The 19,905-nt window shown below is 42.1% G+C and overlaps 1 protein-coding gene across 1 annotated transcript in view; it reads left to right on the top strand.

The window, feature by feature from the left end:
- The first annotated feature begins 7,089 nt into the window (after nt 1-7,089).
- Nucleotides 7,090-19,905, top strand: part of GLDC (glycine decarboxylase) — a 95,569-nt gene continuing 82,753 nt past the window's right edge. Inside the window, exons 1-2 of the mRNA XM_047700955.1 lie at nt 7,090-7,567; nt 8,111-8,189. Coding sequence (XP_047556911.1) covers nt 7,313-7,567; nt 8,111-8,189 — 334 coding nt within the window. The 5' untranslated portion in view covers nt 7,090-7,312. The remainder of the gene's footprint in view (nt 7,568-8,110; nt 8,190-19,905) is intronic.

The following is a 19,905-nucleotide window of genomic DNA, read 5'->3' as shown; positions in this document are numbered from 1 at the left end:
TACCTCCCTATAGATTCACGACTCTGCATGTCCTATCTTGCAAAAAGCAGTCGCTTTCCTGCTTGTAGAGATCCAGATATATATTCTTACATCTCAGGCTGATTTTGTGTGTTCAAAATGGTTTGACATATATCCAGCTAAATTCTGGGGACTAGTTGAAATGGGGTCCCCTACCCCAACCTTGCCTCCTTCTCTCTCTGGCTTTTAAAAAGATTTTATCTTTTGGGGCACCTGGCTCATTCAGTGGGTAGAGCATGTGACTGTTGATCTTGCTGTTGTAATTCTGAGCCCCACATTGGGAAGTGATTATTTTAAAATAAAATCTTTTTTTTCCAAAGATTGATTGATTGATTGATTGATTTACTTTCAAAAGAGAGAGCACACATGCAAGTGGGCAGGAGGGGCAGAGGGAGAGGCAGAGAATTCCAAGCAGACTCCAGCCTGGGTTGCAGAGCCCAATGTGAGACTCAGTCTCATGACCCTGAGATCATGATCTGAACCAAATCCAAGAGTTGGTCGCTTAACCAACTGAGCCACACAAGTGCCCCAACAATAAAATCTTTTTTAAAAATTTCATTTTTTCCCTTGGTTTTCTTCAGTCTGAATATGATATCCCTAAGTGTTGTTGTATTTCTCTTACTTAGTGTGTTCTCTGATCTTCCTGTGATTTTTGTGTTTATTTTAATTTTTGAAAGTTTTCTTATTATTACTTCAAAAATTTCTTTTACTTTCTCTTTTTCCTCCTCCTAGTATTCTAGTTATGCACCTTTTGAAATTCTCCCATAGTTCTTGGATGTTTTGATCTGTTTTTTTGTTTTTGTTTTTGTTTTTGCTTTTTCATTCTGTTTTCTTCTTCTGAATTTCAGTTTGGGAGAGTTCTATTGACTTACGTTTGCATTCACTAATTCTTTCCTCAGCTGCGTCAAGTCTACTCATCATCACTTAGAAGGCATTCTTCATGTCTGTTACAGTGTTTTGATTTCTATCATTTCCTTTTGATAATTTCTTGGAGTTTCCATCTCTCTGCTTACATTGGCCATCTGTTCCTACAAATCATCTAGTTTTTCTACTAGAGTTTTTAAACATGTTAATCATAATTATTTTAAATTCCTTGTCTGATTATTTCTACATCTGTATCATATGTGAGTTTGATTCTGATGATTTATGTCTCCTCAAACTGCTTTTTTCTTGACGTTTTGCGTGTCTTGTAATTTTTTGTTGAAAGCTGAACATGATGTATATTGTGTGATAAGAACTGAGGTAAGTAGGGCTTTAGTGTGAGGACTGATGCTAGTTTGGCTAGGGTTGTATTGTGTTTAATGTTTGCTGTAGCTAACAGTGACAGAGGCTTCCAATTCCTCTAGTGTCCTTGTTTATCTTTCCCCCATTGCTTGTAGGATTCCCTAGTACTCTTCTTCAGAGACAGCCTGTGTCTGACAGCAATTTTAGTTGTTTCATTGGAGTCCTATTTATGTGGTGGTGTATTGTGGTAGAGAAGTGGTTTCTGATGTTCCAGTTAAATATAGGCCTATATCTTGGGCTGTGAACCTCCAACTGTATCTTCCATGATTTAGCTCTCTCACCCCCACCCCATCTCATACTCCTTTCCTTGGCTGCAGGGTTCCCAATCTATTCCCTCGAAGCACTAAACCTAGTTGATTTTTTCCCCCACTATGTGAGATAAGAAGGCTGGAGGGGGCTGGAGTGGGAGGAATTCCCTTCCCTAGCTTAGATAAACTCTGGAAGTCCTTTTCTTTGGAGAATAATTCTTTGTTGTGAAGATGGCTCTGGGCATATTTCACAGTGGTCCTTTTCCTACCAGTGCTAGGGGTAGATATTTCTTGGATTTTTACCCTAACTGTGGTGGAGCTCCTAGAGGTAAAGTCCATGAAAGTGTGGACCCCACTAAAACTGTAACCCCCAGGAGTTTCTCCCTCTCAAGTTATCCACCGTCAGCACCCAATGATCCTTCATAATTATCATTACATATTCCTACCAGTTTCTAACTCTAGCAGCTTCTGCTCTAGGCAAGCAAATCTTGGCTATGTCTCTTTGGATGAGCCTGTCTACCAGATTTCAAGGTGGCATTTTGTCCTGCAATGTCAGTTTTCAGAGGTGTCCAAAAGTCATTGATTTTTAGTTTATCCAGCATTTTCTTGTTGTAAGGACAGAAGTGATGATGTTTCATGCTCTTTACGTATTGGAACTGAAGGTAGAAGTTCTAAATCTCCATTTATAATCACACTTCCATAACATCCCACTACAATTAATGGACCAGAGTAGTTTGTTTTGGATCTGCAGAATTTAGCATTATCTTGGAACCAGGTTCCAGTAACTGCCCAAAGTTTGGGTCTTTTCCTTTCCTTGGAGTATTAGTCAGTGTTCTCCAGAAAAACAGAATCAATAGTATATATATATCTATATATATCAAAGGATATATATAGATATATATATATATATATATCAAAAGAAGTTTTAAGAAAATGGCTCCTGTTGGGACACCTGGGTGGTTCAGTCAGATAAGTGGCTGCCTTTGGCTCAGGTTGTGGTCCTAGGATCCTGGGATTAAGTTCCATGTCCGGCTCCCTGCTCATCAGGGACCCTACTTCTCTCTCCAACTGCCATTCCCCCTGCTTGTGTGCTCTCTCTGACAAATAAATAAATAAAATCTTAAGAAAGAAAGAAAGAAAGAGAAAGAAAGAAAGAAAGAAAGAAAGAAAGAAAGAAAGAAAGAAAGAAAGAAATTGGGCTGCCAAGTCCAGAATCTGCATTAGCATGCTAACAGGCTGGAGACATAGAGAAGAGCTAATCCTATAGTTCATGTCTAAAGATTAGGGAAGAGCCAATATTACAGTTCAAGTCCAAATGTTCCTTGTTGCAGAATTTCCCCTTGCTTAGGGGACATCAGTTTTTTGTTCTATTCAGACCTTCAGCTAATTGGATAAGGCTCACCCACTTTTGGAGGTCAATCTGCTTTCCTCAGAATCCACTGATTCAAACGTTAATTTCAACCAAAAACATTTTCACAGGAACACCAGAATAAGGTTTGACTCTACATATCTGGGTATTGTGGCCTAACCATCACACTTGGTAAATGGCCACAGGTATCTTTAGGGGAGTTTAGGAAGAGGATTTATAGTGTATATGTATAGCAGAGTTATAAGATCTTTTCTCAGGTGTTCTTTTTAAAGATTTCCTTCATTTGGGAGGCTCTGGGTCTATGAACTTGCTAAAGAAAACTACTTGAGAGGCTGTGTCTTTTTTTGGGTGACGTATCAAATTTTGGTTCACCAAATTAAGGAAGATTTTCTTAGGTTAGTCATTAATTAGCACCAAAGATCCCTGTGGATCAAGCCTGACTAGTTACTACTCTGACTCTGCTGCCCTTTACAGCAAACTTGCCTGCTTTTCTCTGTTTTCTAGTGCTGCCAATTGCCCTACCACTCTGGGACTCTATCATTACCACTGAAAACAAGGAGCGCATTTCAACAGTGGTATCTTCTACCATCGTCTCATATATGCAGACACAGAAAATACAGGCTTTTTAAGAATACTACTGCTCCTCTTAGCAATGGATATCTCAAGGTTAAGGTGAAGTGATTGTCCTTTGGGACTTCCTGAGGGATATAATGAAAGGGTTGAAGAGTACATTGCACATGATGAAACCATCCCAACATTCCTATCTCATCAAGCCTTTGGATCCTTTCTTTTCTGTTATGCCAAGAAAGTTTTAGTATATTAACCTAATTTAATGAAGGCCATTGTTGAGTCTGGTTTCAGTCAACCAACTCAGCAAACTCTTAGAGCCACTCCTGACTGATTGAGCTGATACACTGAATCCAGAATCTCTGATGCTACTAACATATCAGTAATTTCAATATTATTTTCCTTGGTCTAGAACACACTCCCACTCAGTACTGACCCAATCCTCCAGTACTGACATACATTAACAATATCTTGCCATTGTTTCCCTGTGTAGGCTTCTCCTCTAGTGTCAGGCATCTTACTCATCTTCCCAGGGCATGCTGAGATCTGAGTCTTGTGGATCTAGAGGTAAAGAAGTATTAACATACCTTTGCAAGATTAATGCTTTAGTGAAGCCATCATAGGATCATTAAGCAAGGGATGGTCAGCATTTCAAAGAGGGGATGAGGAGCAGCTTCAGCTGTCAGAGGGACTCAGTGAAAGTTGAAGGTTCATGATAATCAAATTCAACCCAAACTGCTAAAATGTCCCTGTTCCAAGTTAAGACTTAGTTTTTAATTAATCCCAAACTTTAACATGTGAGACCTGATAAAGCTGTGAATTCAACTTGTATGATAACTGGGCAATCCACAGGATCAAACATTGGTGTGATTTTTTGGGGGGGGGTCTCTCAAAAGAGTTTAATGAAGTACAATTTTGATATAACAAAGCAGAGTGGTATAGGGCAAGAAATAGGATTGACATCATGACAGGAAATGAAACTGAGAGCTATCTAATGGTGAAGCACCCCCCCCAAGGGCCATCCCACTGGATCCTTCCACACAACTTTCCCTACATTTCCTCTAGTTGTCAGAATGTCCCTCTTGGCTTCTGGAGTGGGTGTGATTTGTAAATACCTTCTCCCTGCAGCTAAAAAAGTTAAGAGATTTTTTTTTTTTTTAGAGTGATTGAGCTCTCTAGTTTTTGGAATTATCATTTTATCCTGTAAATTCTCTAGGGCACCTGGAAGCCACAGGCTCTCCCTATAGTCCTTGTAGATATTATTCACACCACAAAGGTCTATCGGCAACTAGTTCATCTAACAAAGACGTCCCTTCATGGGGACGTCCCCATTTCATGGGGAATTAAGTAACTGTTTCCATTTCATGACAAGACTATCATTATCTAATTTTCCACTAGTGACAGTGTTATCATGTACTTCAAACAGAACCAGGTCAGACAGTTAATCGCAGATTCCTGTCTTTGAGGCTTAATTTCTTAAAGCTACTTTTTGTCTCTATTACAGGCTCTCCTAAGATTCATTTAGAAAACACGGAGTATTTCAAACAGAGGAGGATTAAAATGCCAGGAATAGGTGTATATAAAACCAGTGGAAGAATTGCAAGAGCAAAAAACAGAGTAGATAGACCACCACTATCTTCAGGTAAACCACTGAAGTTCAGTGAGAAATTTCTGCTGCCTCCTATGTTGGAAAACCAAAGGACATTTCCACTGAGGGACACAGCTACCCTGCTGTACCAGTGTGGGTGGCTGGTAAGGAAGCACTCCATGTCTGCTCTCAGAGAAATAAGAAAATTATTTCTGCTTTATCCCATTTTCTAGTTCTCACACAAGTCTATCTTGCTGATAGAAGATTAATAATATCCAGAACCTGGAGCCAAAGGAATCTGGTAATTATAGTTCTCTGCCTTCTAGTCCCTATGATACACAGAGTGTACTAGACAGGAATAGGGATGGGATCCCACACTGAGGGTATCTACCAACTTTTATGAAGGCTGTAATTTCCATTCCAAATGAATGAAAACCTCAAGGACATTCAACCTAGCCCTTCTAGCTCACCACTGCCCCTGCTTACCAGATGCACACATTTTGCTTACTGTTTTGTTTTATACTTTCCGCCTCTTTGCCTAGTCTATGTGCCTGTCAGCTATGGAATCCAGAATGTACAGAGGATGATTGAAGAAGGAAGCTTAGAGGAGAAAAGAACAGGTTCTACTTATCTGTAGTCTAAGTGATGTTCTGATAACTTTTGGCCAGTCTTATTTTCCTTATATTAGGACAATTGTAATTTTGAAAGTTCATTCTTTGTTTTTTTGTTTTTTTTTTTAAGATTTTATTTTTCAGTAATCACCACACCCAGCGCTGGCTAGAACTCACAACCCTGAGATCAAGAGTCATATGCTGTACAGACTGAGCCAGCCAGGTGCCAGAAAGCTCACTTTAAAAAAAAAGATTTATTTATCTATTTGGGAGAGAGAGTGTATGAGACTGGGGGTGGGGGGGGGACGCAGTGGGCGGGAGAGAGAAACTTTAGCAGACTCAGCGCTCAGCACCAGCTGAATGGGGCTCCATCTCACCCTGAGATCAGACCTAGCCTGAAAGCAAGAGTAGCCTCTTGACTAACTGCATCACCCGGGTGTCCCTTCAAAGTTCATTCTTTTTTTTTTCCCCTTTCTTTCTTTCTTTTCTTTCTTTCTTTCTTTCTTTTTTTTTTTTTTTTAAAGACTCTACCTATTTGACAGAGAGAGATCATAAGTAGGCAGAGAGGCAGGAGGGGCTGAGGGGAAGCAGGCTCCCCGCTGAGCAGAGAGCCTGATGCAAGGCTGGATCCCAGGACGCTGGGATCAGGACCTGAACTGAAGGCAGAGGCTTTAACCCGCTGAGCCACCCAGGCGCCCCTTCAAAGTTCATTCTTGATAAAAATATCAAGAGATAGCTGGAGAACTTAGAGGTACACAATTTTCTAACTAGGACGATAGTGCAAAATATATACCTCAATATCTTTTGCATTCTCTCCCTCCCCACTTTATGTATGGGGAGAGATAGAGAAAGAGAGAGAAATGATTCAGCCTACTGTTGGGACAGTTCTTTCAATGCATAATCTCTTTTAAATCCATCCAGCTGTGTGAGTTGAAAAAAACCTGAAGCTCAGAGGTTGATTAACTTGCCCACAATCATAACTATAAAAAAAAAACTTTCATCTGCCCATATGGGTTTCCATGAAATATAGCCAGGAACGAGACCCTAAAATTAATTAATGGAAACTAATTATTTGAGCCTGACTTCTCTATCAGAATCATCTTTCATCTCAGCTGAGTTCCCCAAGCGCTTCGCCCGCAGCTGTGCAGCCGGATCCCGCGCCAGTGCCGTCCCAGACCTTAACCCCAAGCGCAGGGATCGCCCTAGTGTTCGCGTGAGCTAGAGATGGAGTAAGAGTGACTGAGGATGGCAGGCTCTGGGCCAGGAGCAAGACTGCTGAGGGCCAGAGTGGGGAGTAGGGGAGGGGGCGGGGCGGCTTGTGCCCCGCCCCTGCCCCTCTGTCCACTCCCATTGGCAGAGCCTTTCCTGGCCCCATCCCACCGCCCGCCTGCAGAGCAACGCTTAAAGTGTGCGGAGCAGGTGCCTCGCGTGGAGCAACAACTTTGTGCGCGTGTTCAGGCTGAGCGCTGCGTCCATTCACTGCCCACGAGCGCGCATCCGTCTCTTCAGCCGGTGGCCCACGAGAAGAGGCTCCAGGCAGAAGGCAGCAGCCACCTGGCTGCGACCAGAAGAGGCCGACAGCGCGGCTGACCCTCGCGGGCCGGGGCAGGGGACTGTGGCCGCGACCATGCAGACATGCGCCAGGGCCTGGGGGCTGCGTTTGGGCTGTGGAGTCGGGGGCGGCCGCCGCCTGGCTGGAGGCAAGGGACTGCTCTGGGTGCCGCGGGGCCGTGACAGCAGCAGCTGCGGCGGGGATAGCAGCAGGGCTAGGGACTCGCGCCTCCTCGAGCGCCTCCTGCCCAGACACGACGACTTCGCTCGGAGGCACATCGGCCCTGGGGACAAAGACCAGAGGGAGATGCTACAGGCCCTGGGGCTGGCGGTAAGGACCCCACCCGGCCTTCTAGGGCCTCCTCCCATCCTGCTCGGTTTCTGACGGCGGGGCCTCTCGGCCCCCGCCCGGAGCTCTGCTTTGCTCCGCGTGAGACGGGCTCCCGGCTCTGGGGCCCTAGCATGGAAGCGAGCCTGCGAGTTCGGTTCCTGTGCCCCAGCCTTCTCTCACCCATTTACTTTCTCCACCCGCTCTTCGCGCCTCAGAACCTTACGTTTTTCAACCCAACTCGCCCTCCTGATGAACCCTAACTTTGCAAAAGGAGGACCGCCTGGTTTATCCTATTATCTCCGGCTGCTGGCTGAAATCAAACCTGGAGTGGTCGAATCACTAACCGAATTCATTTGCTTTCCTCCAAGTGATTTCTGGTTTGCTCAGTTGTTCTTTTCTCTTAAAAAAAGAAACCGTAATTAGGCGATTTAAATGAGGTTCCCACAAGCCTTTGTAGATGCAAAACACAGAGGTGATTCTTTTTAACTCCCAAAGCACTTTCCTCTCCCTTTAGTGTTCATGGACTTAATGTTTTAATTTTAGAGCATTGATGAACTGATTGAGAAGACGGTCCCCGCCAGCATCCGCTTGAAAAGACCCTTGAAAATGGAAGACCCCGTTTGTAAGTTGCCGGGAGGACTCGCTTAGACTCCGCTTGCTCTGACCTATTTGTCTTCTATGGTCTCTGAAAATACAGCTCTGGGTTAGGATTGCCCAGGACTGGGAATATGTTTATTAAAATAAAACAGCGGCAGGTACCTTGATGGGCAGGAGAAGGTGGAATATTTAGTTCCTGGAGCAGTCAGTTCTGTACCCTAGGTTGGAGTCCATGGCTCGCCTTTCTAGGTTTTTATCTAGGCGCCGGCAAACTTCCCATGGGAAGGCAGTGCCCAAAGGCCTATGCAGGACTCCCCACTTCCCAGGCAACCATCTAGCGCCACGGTTCTCATATCCTTTGGGTTAAGAAGTGTCATCACCTCTGTGCAAGTCAGGATACTGTGAAGGGAAAAAGGAATTGCAAATATCATACAGCAACGGGAGGAGATGCAAACCGTCCTCCTAGCCCAATTTTCTTTATAGGACTGCGGTTTCACATTGTTTACTTATCTCAGGTCTAGTTTCATTATTTATGCTTAGTGTAAGGCAGCAGTACTCTTCAAGGTTAAATGATTTTTGTAAAGAAACATGCAAATAATATTTGTGCTTGGTTTAAAATGCTTAGTTTACTCATAGAATTAGAACTTTTTTATACATTTAAATCTCTAATAATCTGAAGACTAACTTTCAGAGGTATTATTTAAAGATTTTATTTACTACTTGAGAGCGAGAAAATGAGAGAGTGAGAGCGAGATCGAGAGAGAGAGAGAGAGAGAGAGAGCGAGCACAGGCATGAAAGTGGGGGAGGGCCAGAGGGAGAAGCAGACTCCCTGAAGAGCAGGGAGTTTTATGGGAGACTCATCCTGGGACTTGAGGATCATGACCTGAGCTGAAGACAGTCACTTAACCAACTGAGCCATCCAGTCACCCATTATTTTTATGTGAGCACTTGACTTTCATGGACTTAGGCATGAGTTCATATGTCAAAGGATTAGTTAGGCAGAGCTGAAGAGCACTCTCCCTCTCTCTGAACAGGAAAGAATTCTCTTGGGGGTTATCTGGTTGTGAATCATAGAGATGCTGTCTCTTATACTTTTGTTGAAGTCAGGTGAAGAGAGGGTACTTTGTTTTGTTTTAGGTTTTAGGACAGAAAGGATATATAGATGGCAGACTTCATTTTTTTAAAGATTTTATTTATTTGTTAGTTTATTTAAGAGGGAGAGGGGGCTTTGCAATCCAGGAGAGGAGCAGAGGGAGAGGGACAGGCAGACTCTGCTCTGAGTGCAGAACCCAGCTGGGGGTTGGATCCCACAACCCTGAGATCATGACTTGAGTGGAAATCAAGAGAAGTCGCTTAACTGACTCAGCCACTCAAGTGGCCCAAACTTTATTTTGTTTTAAAATAGACAACTTGAGGGGTGCCTGGGTGGCTCAGTGAGTTAAGTGTCTGACTTTTGATATCCACTCAGGTCATGATCTCAGGGCCTTTGTGATCAAGCCCTGAGTCAGGGTTCTGAGCTGAGTGTGGACTCTGCTTAAGATTCTCTCTCCCTCTGCCCCTTCCCGCCTCCAAAAAAGGGGCAAAAACTCAACAACTTGAGGTATGAAGCCAGTCCAGCTCCAGCAGTCTAATATAACTCAAGCTATGATGAGGACTGCTTCTCTGGTTGATTTCAAATCTGAACCATTTCTCCTGACCATAGGGATCTTGCCTTTCAAAGAAAATCTGCACATTTTGTTCAGTTGAACTGATTGAGACCTAGGGATAGCTGGAAGCTTTATCTTTCAATTTTAGGAAATAATAATACTGATTTACTGGACGTTTAAAAAGTGAAGAGTTATATATGTTTTTTTTTTTTTTAAGATTTGTTTATTTTAGGGAGGGAGGGGCAAAGGGAGAGAGAGAGAGAAACTCAAGCAGACTTCTTAACATAGGGTTGGTCTGACAACCCTGAGGTCACCATCCTGAGATCAGAACTCTGAGATCACAACCTGAGCTGAAACCAAGAGTTGGTTGCTTAACCACTACACCACCCAAGTGCCTCAAGAGTTTTACATATATATTAGATTATTTATTAGATTTATTTATTTATTTATTTTTGAGAGAGAGTGAGTGAACAGGGAGAGGGGCAGAGGGAGAGAAACTCAAGCCGACTGAGTGGGGAGCCCAACTTGGGGCTTGATCCCACAATGCTGAGATCCTGACCTGTACTGAAATTAAAAGCCAGATGCTTAACCCACTGAGCCACCCAGGCACCCCCCAAATTGTATATATATTTAAGATTTTTAAAAATTTATTTATTTGACAGAGATCACAACTAGGCAGAGAGGCAGGCAGAGAGGGAGAGGGGGAAGCAGGCTCTCCGCTGAGCAGAGAGCCCGACACAGCACTCCATCCCAGGATCCTGACATCATTACCCAAGCCGAAGGCAGAGGCTTAACCCACTGAGCCACCCAGGTGCCCCTCCAAATTGTATATTTTTAAAGCAAGCTGTAGGTAATGCCTTTCTGAGACTTTCAAAGTCAGAAAATGTTTAGGTCAGCCCTTTTTACAGTCTGCTCTAAAATAGATGTTCTTTAAGAGCATTAGAGCCTAAGAAACTTGTCAAAATTGTCTGTCTAAAAAAAAAAGTTCATCTACTCATTTCCAGCTGAATAATGTGAACTTCGGGGGATTCCATTTTTCCTTTCTCATTGGAACCATGCTCCTGATAAGTAATACACAGCTTACTTATAAACTTTAAACCTAGTGGCTTCTGTGAGTTTTGGGGCTGGGTCCCTCTGGTTATTCTGAGGTGCCTTAGAGAAAATATTGCACAGTCAGGAGGTCTCCCTGCTACCAACCTTGCCACTTCCTTGCCTTGAAGTGGACTGGCTGTCCAACAAGGCTTGCTTCTTGGAAGAGTGAGGTCTGGTTGGGGCAAGCACAGAAGGTGTCAGAAAGGCATCAGTGTTTTACCAAAGTGTGCACGTGTCATGGTTAATGAATGTTCTCCACATGGGGAGAACAAATTGGTCCGTATAACTTCTAGTAGTAGTATTTCTGTAGCAGAGCAGCATTATCCAAATGGTTTAATGTTGAATGCCTGTGTTCTGTTGTAGTTAGAGAGGAATTCTGGACCTAATATTTGCTCACTGTATACACAGGAAACTAGTAAGAGCTAGTTTTTACATGAGTTTTAAATGCCCTCATTGCTGAGTAAAAAGAAGACTGAGAGCTGTAAGTACCATGGAGATACTTGGGTTAGTTCTTACACATAATTCAATAATCTCAAACATTTATGTAGTGCTTACCCTGTACTGGGCACTTTTAAGCGTGCCTTCTTTTTTTTTTTTTTTTTTTTTAAGATTTTATTTATTTGACAGAGATCACAAGTAGGCAGAGAGAGAGGAAGAAGCAGGCTCCTTGCTGAGCAGAGAGCCCGATGCAGGGCTCGATCCCAGGACCCTGGGATCATGACCTGAGCCGAAGGCAGAGGCTTTAACCCACTGAGCCACTAGGCACCCCAAGTGTGCCTTTTCATGTGTTAATTTAGTCCTTAGTGCAACCTTTTGAGGTAAATACCATTTTCTGTTCTAAAGATAAAGATATCATGGCATACAGAGGATATGTCATGACTTGCAGTGGAGACAGAATTTGACCCAGGCAGCCTAGCTCCACTGTCCACCCTCCAACCACTAGTTTAAACCACTGTCTTCATTGTTTACAGTTATGCACAAATCCAGTTATACCAGATTCCCCCTGCCATTTACCAGCTGTTCTGTTGGAAATGCAGTGGCATGCAGAGAGCACAGATGTGGGAACAGCCAGCCACAAACAGGGAGAGGGAAGGGGTCACAGGTGCAGGACTAGGGTTGGGTATTGAAGGATGAATAATGATGCTCTGCTGGGAAAGGATGGTGGAAGCTGTTGTAGGTAGAGGGATCATTATGTACAGGACATGATGTGACAGAATCAAGAAAGTACAGATGATTCATCTATCATGAAGATGCTCCCCTCCCCTAGGACATTTAAGTGCTTTGAAAGAATACCTTATAAGTTGTCTTCTCAGCAAATCATGCTTCAAAGAAATAAGGAAAGCTACTCGATTCAAAACCCTGTTATCCTGTTCAAGTGAATCCACCCTCTCTCACCCACATACACACAATAAGAAAGAAAAAAGAGTTACCAACGGGAGCATTTATTTCCCTGGATGGGCCATGTTGCATGATTTTAGCTTTCTTTTTTATTATCTTTTCCTAGATATTTTACAATAACTATATATTTATTTTGTAATTACTACCAAATTTCAAAGTACTTTATGAACCAACCCAGTCACTTTTAAGCTATAGTTTGCCTTACTGTGTAGTATTTTCAGTGAAGTCATCTCAAGCTAACCAGATTGAATTAGCTCATAACTTCACAGAAGCTGCAGGGTTTAAAGTTTACACAGAATTGCACATTGCTTATTGTGAGAATGCTTAGGAAGAGAGAGGAGAAACTAACTCCTCTAATGTTCAAATTATTCAGCCAGAACCAAGCAGCTGAGCTGTCACAATGAGACTTCTGATGAACTTGTGGGAACTTAATGTTCTAAGCCACATCGTTTAGAGAGGTGTTTAATAAATGGTTAATAAAGGGGATGTTGTGTAATGTAGCTGCAGGTGGTGACTGTGTCACGTGAGTTGGGTTTGGCATTCTCCTGCAATGACCCCAAGTACACCTAAACAAAACAGCTGTTCCCCAGACTGTGGATGTCAGGTGTCTTTCAGCTGAATGATATCTATCATTGGGTTTTGCGTGTAGATTCTTCTAAGTTTGCTACAAGGCTCTCCCTTGGCTTATTCCTGACCAGATTTCTGGCTTAACATGAATTATTTTGTCTTTAGGATAATACCATTGGATTTTCCTTATATGTTTTCCTTACATGTGAAAATAAATGAAAACCAATCAAATGAGAAAAGTTAGACTATTTATTCTGAACTTATTGTATGAAGGGAGTCAGACTTTTGTTTTGGCAGAGGAATGAGAAAGCCTTATAGTGAAATAAAGGAAGGACTTCAGAAATGCCCATGTCAAGGGCTATTGGCATGCAGAAGATGTTGGGGGGGTAAGTAGAAAGAGGGGATCCTGTGTGATTGGTTAAGGATGCATATTTGGGGGCGCCTGGGTGACATAGTGGGTTAAGCCTCTGCCTTTTGCTCGGGTTATGATCTCAGGGTCCTGGGATCAAGTCCCACATCGGGTTCTATGCTCAGCAGGGAGCCTGCTCTCCTCACCCTGCTGCCCCACCTGCCTCTCTGCCTACTTGTGATCTCTCTCTGTCTGTCAAATAAATAAATAAAATCTTTTTTTTTAAAAAAGGATGCATATTTGGCTTTGTATGATTGTTCCTGTATTGGAAGTCAAGACCAAACTTCAGCAAGCTGTCAATTATTAATCAAGTCCTGGCCAATAATTTTGGTCCAACTACTATATAAGTTATTGTGCTGGATTGTCACTGAAGATAGCAATTTGGCGTACTGCAAGTGTAACTTAAGCAGGCTGGCTTCTGGTGTTTTAGAAAAAGTGTTGGTTTCTTGAGCAGGTTGGTGCAGGTTGTGGGTGAAAGTTACATGGTAATAATATGGTCTAGCCGTTGTCTGTTTGTGTATTCAGTCTCACAATAGAATCTGTCTTGTCCTTAGATTTTTGTAATTAATTCTTTTTAGGCAGACAGCTGCTAATCTGAGTGATATCTTGGACAGTTGGTCTATTGCCTGAATTGCTAAGTGTTCATTGACCATCTAGTATGTGCAAAGCACTGTGAGGAAAAATAGGTGAATAAAAGTAATCACCATCCTCAAGAAGCTTATGTCAGAAAGTTAAAAAGTCCCAGGTGCTGTAAGAACTATGGATAAAATGCTGAGTGCTCAGAAATGTGAAGTTGGGAGAGAAATAGGGATTCTGAAACAACGTAAAGAGTTAGAAGCAAAAGCAATTATCTTTACATTGACTGTTTCTGTGGTGTGTATATAAGGAAAAAAATGCAAAGAAATAAAGGTATCTTCACAGAAGAAGAAAAGACAAATGCAACATGATAAGCACAATTAGGGAAGTATTTTAGTATTGTTGGAATCTTGTCATTGATGGAATCTTATCAGAATACTTACACTGTCATTTCGGGATTCTGGTGTATGTTCAGTTCAATCAACAAAGCAATTCTTCAACCAGGTGTTCTACAAATTTAACTCAATTCTGACACCTGGAGATAGCATCAGATCCTACAGGGTAAGGGCTTGGTTCCATGAAACTGTCCCTTCTTTAGATGCCAATCCCAAGTCCACCTGTACTTCTGACTGACAAGCTATATTTTCGAGGTTTCCACAACCCCCCCCTTGAGTCTGATTAATTTGCTAGAGCAGCTCACAGAGCTCAGAAACATTTCCATGTTTGTCAGTTTATTTTAAAGGATGTTATAAAAGATACAGATGAATCACCAGATGAAGAGGTACATACGGTGAGGCTCATAAGGGTTTTGAGCACAGGAGCTTCTTTCCCTGTGGGACTTGGGGTTCACCACCCTCCTTGCATATGGATGCATTAGTCATCCCAGAAGGTCATCAAATCTTGTTGTTCAAGAGTTTTTATAGGGGCGCCTGAGTGGCTCAGTGGGTTAAGCCGCTGCCTTCGGCTCGGGTCATGATCCCAGGTCCTGGGTTCGAGCCCCGCATCGGGCTTTCTGCTCAGCAGGGAGCCTGCTTCCTCCTCTCTGCCTATTTGTGATTTCTCTCTGTCAAATAAATAAATAAAATCTTTAAAAAAAAAAAAGAGTTTTTATAGAGCGTAATGTATTTTCCCATCCCCAACCTGTCTCCTTCCCAGAGGTCTGTGGTGTGAGGCCAACAAAGTTCCAACCCTCTAATTAGTAGGTTTTTCTTGGTCTTTCTAGCCAGCCCCATCCTGAGGTTATGTAGGGCACCACTCTAAATCACTTCATTAGCATAAGATCAGGTGTGATCAGAAGGGCTTTAAAAAAATTATTTATTTGAAAGAGAGAGAAAGAGTGCATCCTTCAAAGGGCTTCTTATGAATAACAAAAGAATACTACTGTTCAAATTCCAAAGACCATATATATATATATATATATATATGTGTGTGTGTGTGTGTGTGTGTGTGTGTGTATATATATAGTATTTTTTTTAAAGATTTTATCTATTTATTTGACAGACAGAGATCACAAGTAGGCAGAGAGGCAGGCAGAGAGAGGGGGGGAAGCAGGCTCCCTGCTGAGCAGAGAGCCCCATGCGGGGCTCGATCCCAGGACCCTGGGATCACGACCGAGCCAGGACCCTGGGATCACGACCGAGCCGAAGGCAGAGGCTCAATCCACTGAGCCACCCAGGCGCCCCTAGTATATTTTTAAATATATTTTTTACTATACCACAGTGATATTTCAGTTAAATGGTGGAGGCATATCCCTATAGAAGTGGAGAAAAGAAAACAATAATCTTAAAAGATGCACCCTTGGGGTGCCTGGGTGGCTCAGTGGGTTAAAGCTTCTGCCTTTGGCTCAGGTCATGATCCCAGGGTCCTGGGTCCGAGCCCCGCATCGGGCTCTCTGCTCAGTGGGGAGCCTGCTTCTCCTTCTCTCTGCCTGCCTCTCTGCCTACTTGTGATCGCTCTCTCTCTCTGTCAAATAAATAAAATCTTAAAAAAAAAAAAAAGATTGCACCCTAAAATAATCATTTTTTCCCTTTTTTTTAAAGTTAGAATTCAAACTTAGTATCTCAGTCTTTATAAGTTATCATTTTTAGCATTAAAATATTTTGGGGTGTCTCAGTCAGTTAAGTGTCTGACTATTTTAGCTGAGGTCATGATCTCAGGGTTGTACGATTGAGTCCCATGTTGGGCTCTGTGCTTGGTGTGGAGTCTGCTTGAGATTTTCTCTCCTTCTCTTTTTGCTCTTACTGTCTCTCTCTCTCTCTCTCTCTCTCTGTGTCTTTCTTTCAAATAAGTAAATAAATCTTTAAGATTTTAAATAAATCTTTAAGAAATAATAAAATGTTTTAGACTTCTTTTTTGACATATAAAGGATACAAACATATAAACATAGTGAACAAATAAAATAGGTCCTGTGATGGGGACAAAGAACATAAAATGTAAAAACAACTTTTTCCCTCTCCATCTTGATTCCAAAGGATCATGGAATTTATCCAGTATCATCAAATACATTTTATATAAATGAAATTACTTCTTTAATATTAATTTAAAAACTGACTTTTTTGGGGGGGAGGAAGCTATTTTATCTATTAGAAATTAACTGCAAAATTCTGTGACTTAAAACAACCATGAACATTTATAATCCTCACCGTTTCTGTGGGTCAGGAATCCAGGAGCGGCCAAGTGGGATGGTTCTGGCTGAGTCTTTTGTAATATTGTGGTCACATTGGTGGATGCTCATCTGGGCCTGGAGGAGCCACTTCAAGGTGGCTCACTCACAATAGCTGTTGGGGGAGGTCTTAGTGCCTCCTCACCTGGGTCTCTCCTTCAGCTGCAGCTGGATTCCCCCAGAGCCAGTGATTCAAGAGAGGGAAAGAAAGCCAGCAGAAGCTACCCTTTTTATGACCTACCTGTGGAATTCCTTTAGCATCACTTAACACCACTTTCTATTGATTAGAGTGACTCATTAAGTCCGGCCTGAATTCAAAGGAAAGGGAATTAACTTTCACTTAAAAAAAATTTTTATGCTTGAATATAGTTGGAACACAATGTTACATTAATTTCAGATGTACAATATGGTGATTTGACAAGTTTATGCCTTTTCTGTGCTGACCACAAGGGTAGCTACCATCTGTCACCATAGAATGCTCTTATTATATCATTGACTGTTTTCCTTGTGCTGTGCCTTTTATTCTCATGGCTTATTCATTCCACAACTGGAAGCCTGTATTTCCCACTCCCCTTCACCCATCTTGCCCATTTCCCCATCTTTCCTCCCCTCTGGCAATGATCAATCATATTCCCTATATTTATAGTTCTGATTTTATTTTTTGTTTGTTTTGTTTTTTAGATTCCACCTATAGTGGAGTCATAGGGAGTCTGTCTTTCTCAGTCTGACTTTCACTTAGCATAATATACCCAAAATACATAAAGAACTTATGCAACTCAACACTAAAAAAACAATCTGATTTAAAAATTGGCAGAGGACATGAATAGATATTTTTCTAAAGAAGATATGCAATGGCTAATGGACACATGAAAAGATATTCAACATCACTAATCATCAGGGAAGTACAAATCAAAACCACAATGAGATACCACTTTATACCCATTGAAATGGCTAAAATAAAAACAAGAAATAACAAATATTGGCAAAGATGTAGAAAAAGGATCACTTGTCCCTTGTCGGTGGGAATGTAAATTGGTACAGCCACTGTGGAAAACAGTATGGAGGTTCCAAAAAAAGTTAAAAAAGAGATACCGTATGATCCAGTAATTCCACTACTGGGTATTTAACCAAAGAAAATGAAAACACTAATTCAAAAAGATACATGCACCCCATGTTTATTGTAGCATTATTTATAATAACTAAGATATGGAAGGAGCTGGGAGATTGTTGGAGAGTTTAGAGATGATATTTGAAATGTGCATTAGTTCAGGTCCACCAAAATGTACTCACCAGGATGACATTAGATATGCAAGAAATTTATTGGAAGTGGAAATAGGAGAAGGCAGGGGGTCTTTAGACTGCCTTGGAGTTCTGACCCTGGTGGAAAGGGAGAGAGATAGAAGGGGAGGAATGGCTAGGAAAATCTTAGACTGCAAGCACAGATCTAAGAAAGTTTTGACTGGTCCAAATGGGAGTCCTTGAGCCAAAGTCACCCACGTCTTGCAAGAATGCGTCTGCATTAGTTCTCTTGATGTTCTTAGTAACTGGCTGTGAGCAGCCTATGGGGATTATGGTTTTAGTATAAACATGGTGTTGATCCAGAGGGGCAACAGGTGGGCTGTTAGTTTCTAGGCTGAGTGTCTGGAGATGATGGTAATGTCATCAACAGGAAACTGAGAAGCAGAGGGGCTTGGAGGAAGGAGAGATCATGAATGTTTGAGCAGAATTGTTTGAGGTATTCATGGAACATGCATTTGGAAATGTTGAAGCAATAGTTGGAAATAATGCGTCTAGAACTCAAAATAGAGATGAGAAATGGGGTTCCAGATTTAGTGAGTATTCTAAACAAATTCATGGGGGGTGAGATGCCCTGGGGATGGAATATAAGGAGCAAAATAGAAGTCAGGATGTTGGGAAACAGAGCATGTAAAAGGAAGCAGAGCTGTCTGAAGTGAAGTAATTAAAGAGGCTGGAGGATAAATTTTCAGCCAGGGGTTGTGGACCCCACTGGCATATTCTGGACTTTTTTCTTAGAAGAAGGAATAAAGTCCACCTGCGGATGTGAGGACACTCTGAAGTAAGAAGAGTTGAAGGGTTGCCTGTCTGATGATTTGAGTGAGAGACGGAAAACGTGAGACTGAATGTTAAAGAAAAGTGGGTTAAGGTTCAGAATAGCTATTGTGAGCATCCAAGTAGTAAGAAACCTGGTATTTTTACAAAAAAAAAAAAAAAGGTATTTTTGCAATGACCACATTATCAACATACTGATTAAACAATGAGGAAATATAATTTCTAAGTTTCTGAAATTAATTGCATTAATTAATACACAGTGTTGTTTCACAGAACTTAATAGCTGTGGTTTTCCATCCATAAATGTTTCTCTGAAGCCCATACTTTTAGGGATGCAGTTGAACCAAAAATGAAAACAGTTTGTGCATTGCTTTGTCATCATGAGATTTTGTGATGGGTGATTATGGTGAATATTTGAGCTAGCTATATGTGGGAATTTAGGCAAGTTTTCATTGCAATGCCTTGATTCATCTGTATTTTCTGAGCACCTGCTATGTGCCTAGCAACCTGCTATGCCCCTTCTCACAAAGAGATTATAATTTGGTGGGTGAGATTCTGGGTTGAACTATAACTTTCTAGTTATGCCTATTTCTTTGGTCTATAAAAAATTATCTTTCTTGCAAGCATGTTAGATTGTTTGAGTTGGACTCCTAGAACATATCCTTCCCTTCTTGTTTTTGCTCTGCTGGCTATAACAATGTCCCCACAGGGCAGCAAAGAGGAAAAACAAATACTCCAGGACTTCCACCCTGATTCTCATTTCAAACTCACCATTTGGCCTGATTATATAGGTAAACAGGTATACCAGATAGATGTGAATTGCAGTTTCTCTGTAAATTTCTTTTAAAAATGTTCGTATATTAAATGAAGAGAGGTGGTAGAGGAGGCCTCCCACAGAAAGTAGTGTGACCCAAGACCAAGGAGAAAGTGACAGACATGGTGCCTCTTGTCCCCACTTCCCCACTGTGGGATGTTCTCATCTTCTTACAGTTAGTATTAAGATCTTGAACCTGTATTTTGGGTGAATGGGAAGGGCTGTAGGGACTGCCCACTCCTATGGAGACGAGGGGCCAAGGAGCCATCACAAACACAGGTTGGACCTGCCTCAGCAACTTTTGGCTTTAGAGGTGCCCGCTGGAGGGCTTTAACCCCTGGGGGTAATGAGGGGCTGGGTGCAGTGGGATATTAACTGAGCAATAAGATGGGAAAGAATCTGGCAGGATTAGGGCCAGGTCGATCAGAGCCCCAGTCAGGCCTGCATGGTCCTGTCCCAAGCATATCTTGTCACAGGTTCCCCTCTGTGAGTATCAAAGAGTGTTC

The sequence above is a fragment of the Lutra lutra genome, chromosome 13, assembly GCF_902655055.1.
Source record: "Lutra lutra chromosome 13, mLutLut1.2, whole genome shotgun sequence".
Classification (NCBI taxonomy): Eukaryota; Metazoa; Chordata; class Mammalia; order Carnivora; family Mustelidae; genus Lutra; species Lutra lutra.
Note: the sequence above shows the minus strand (reverse complement) of the source record. Positions and strands in the feature narration are given on the sequence as shown.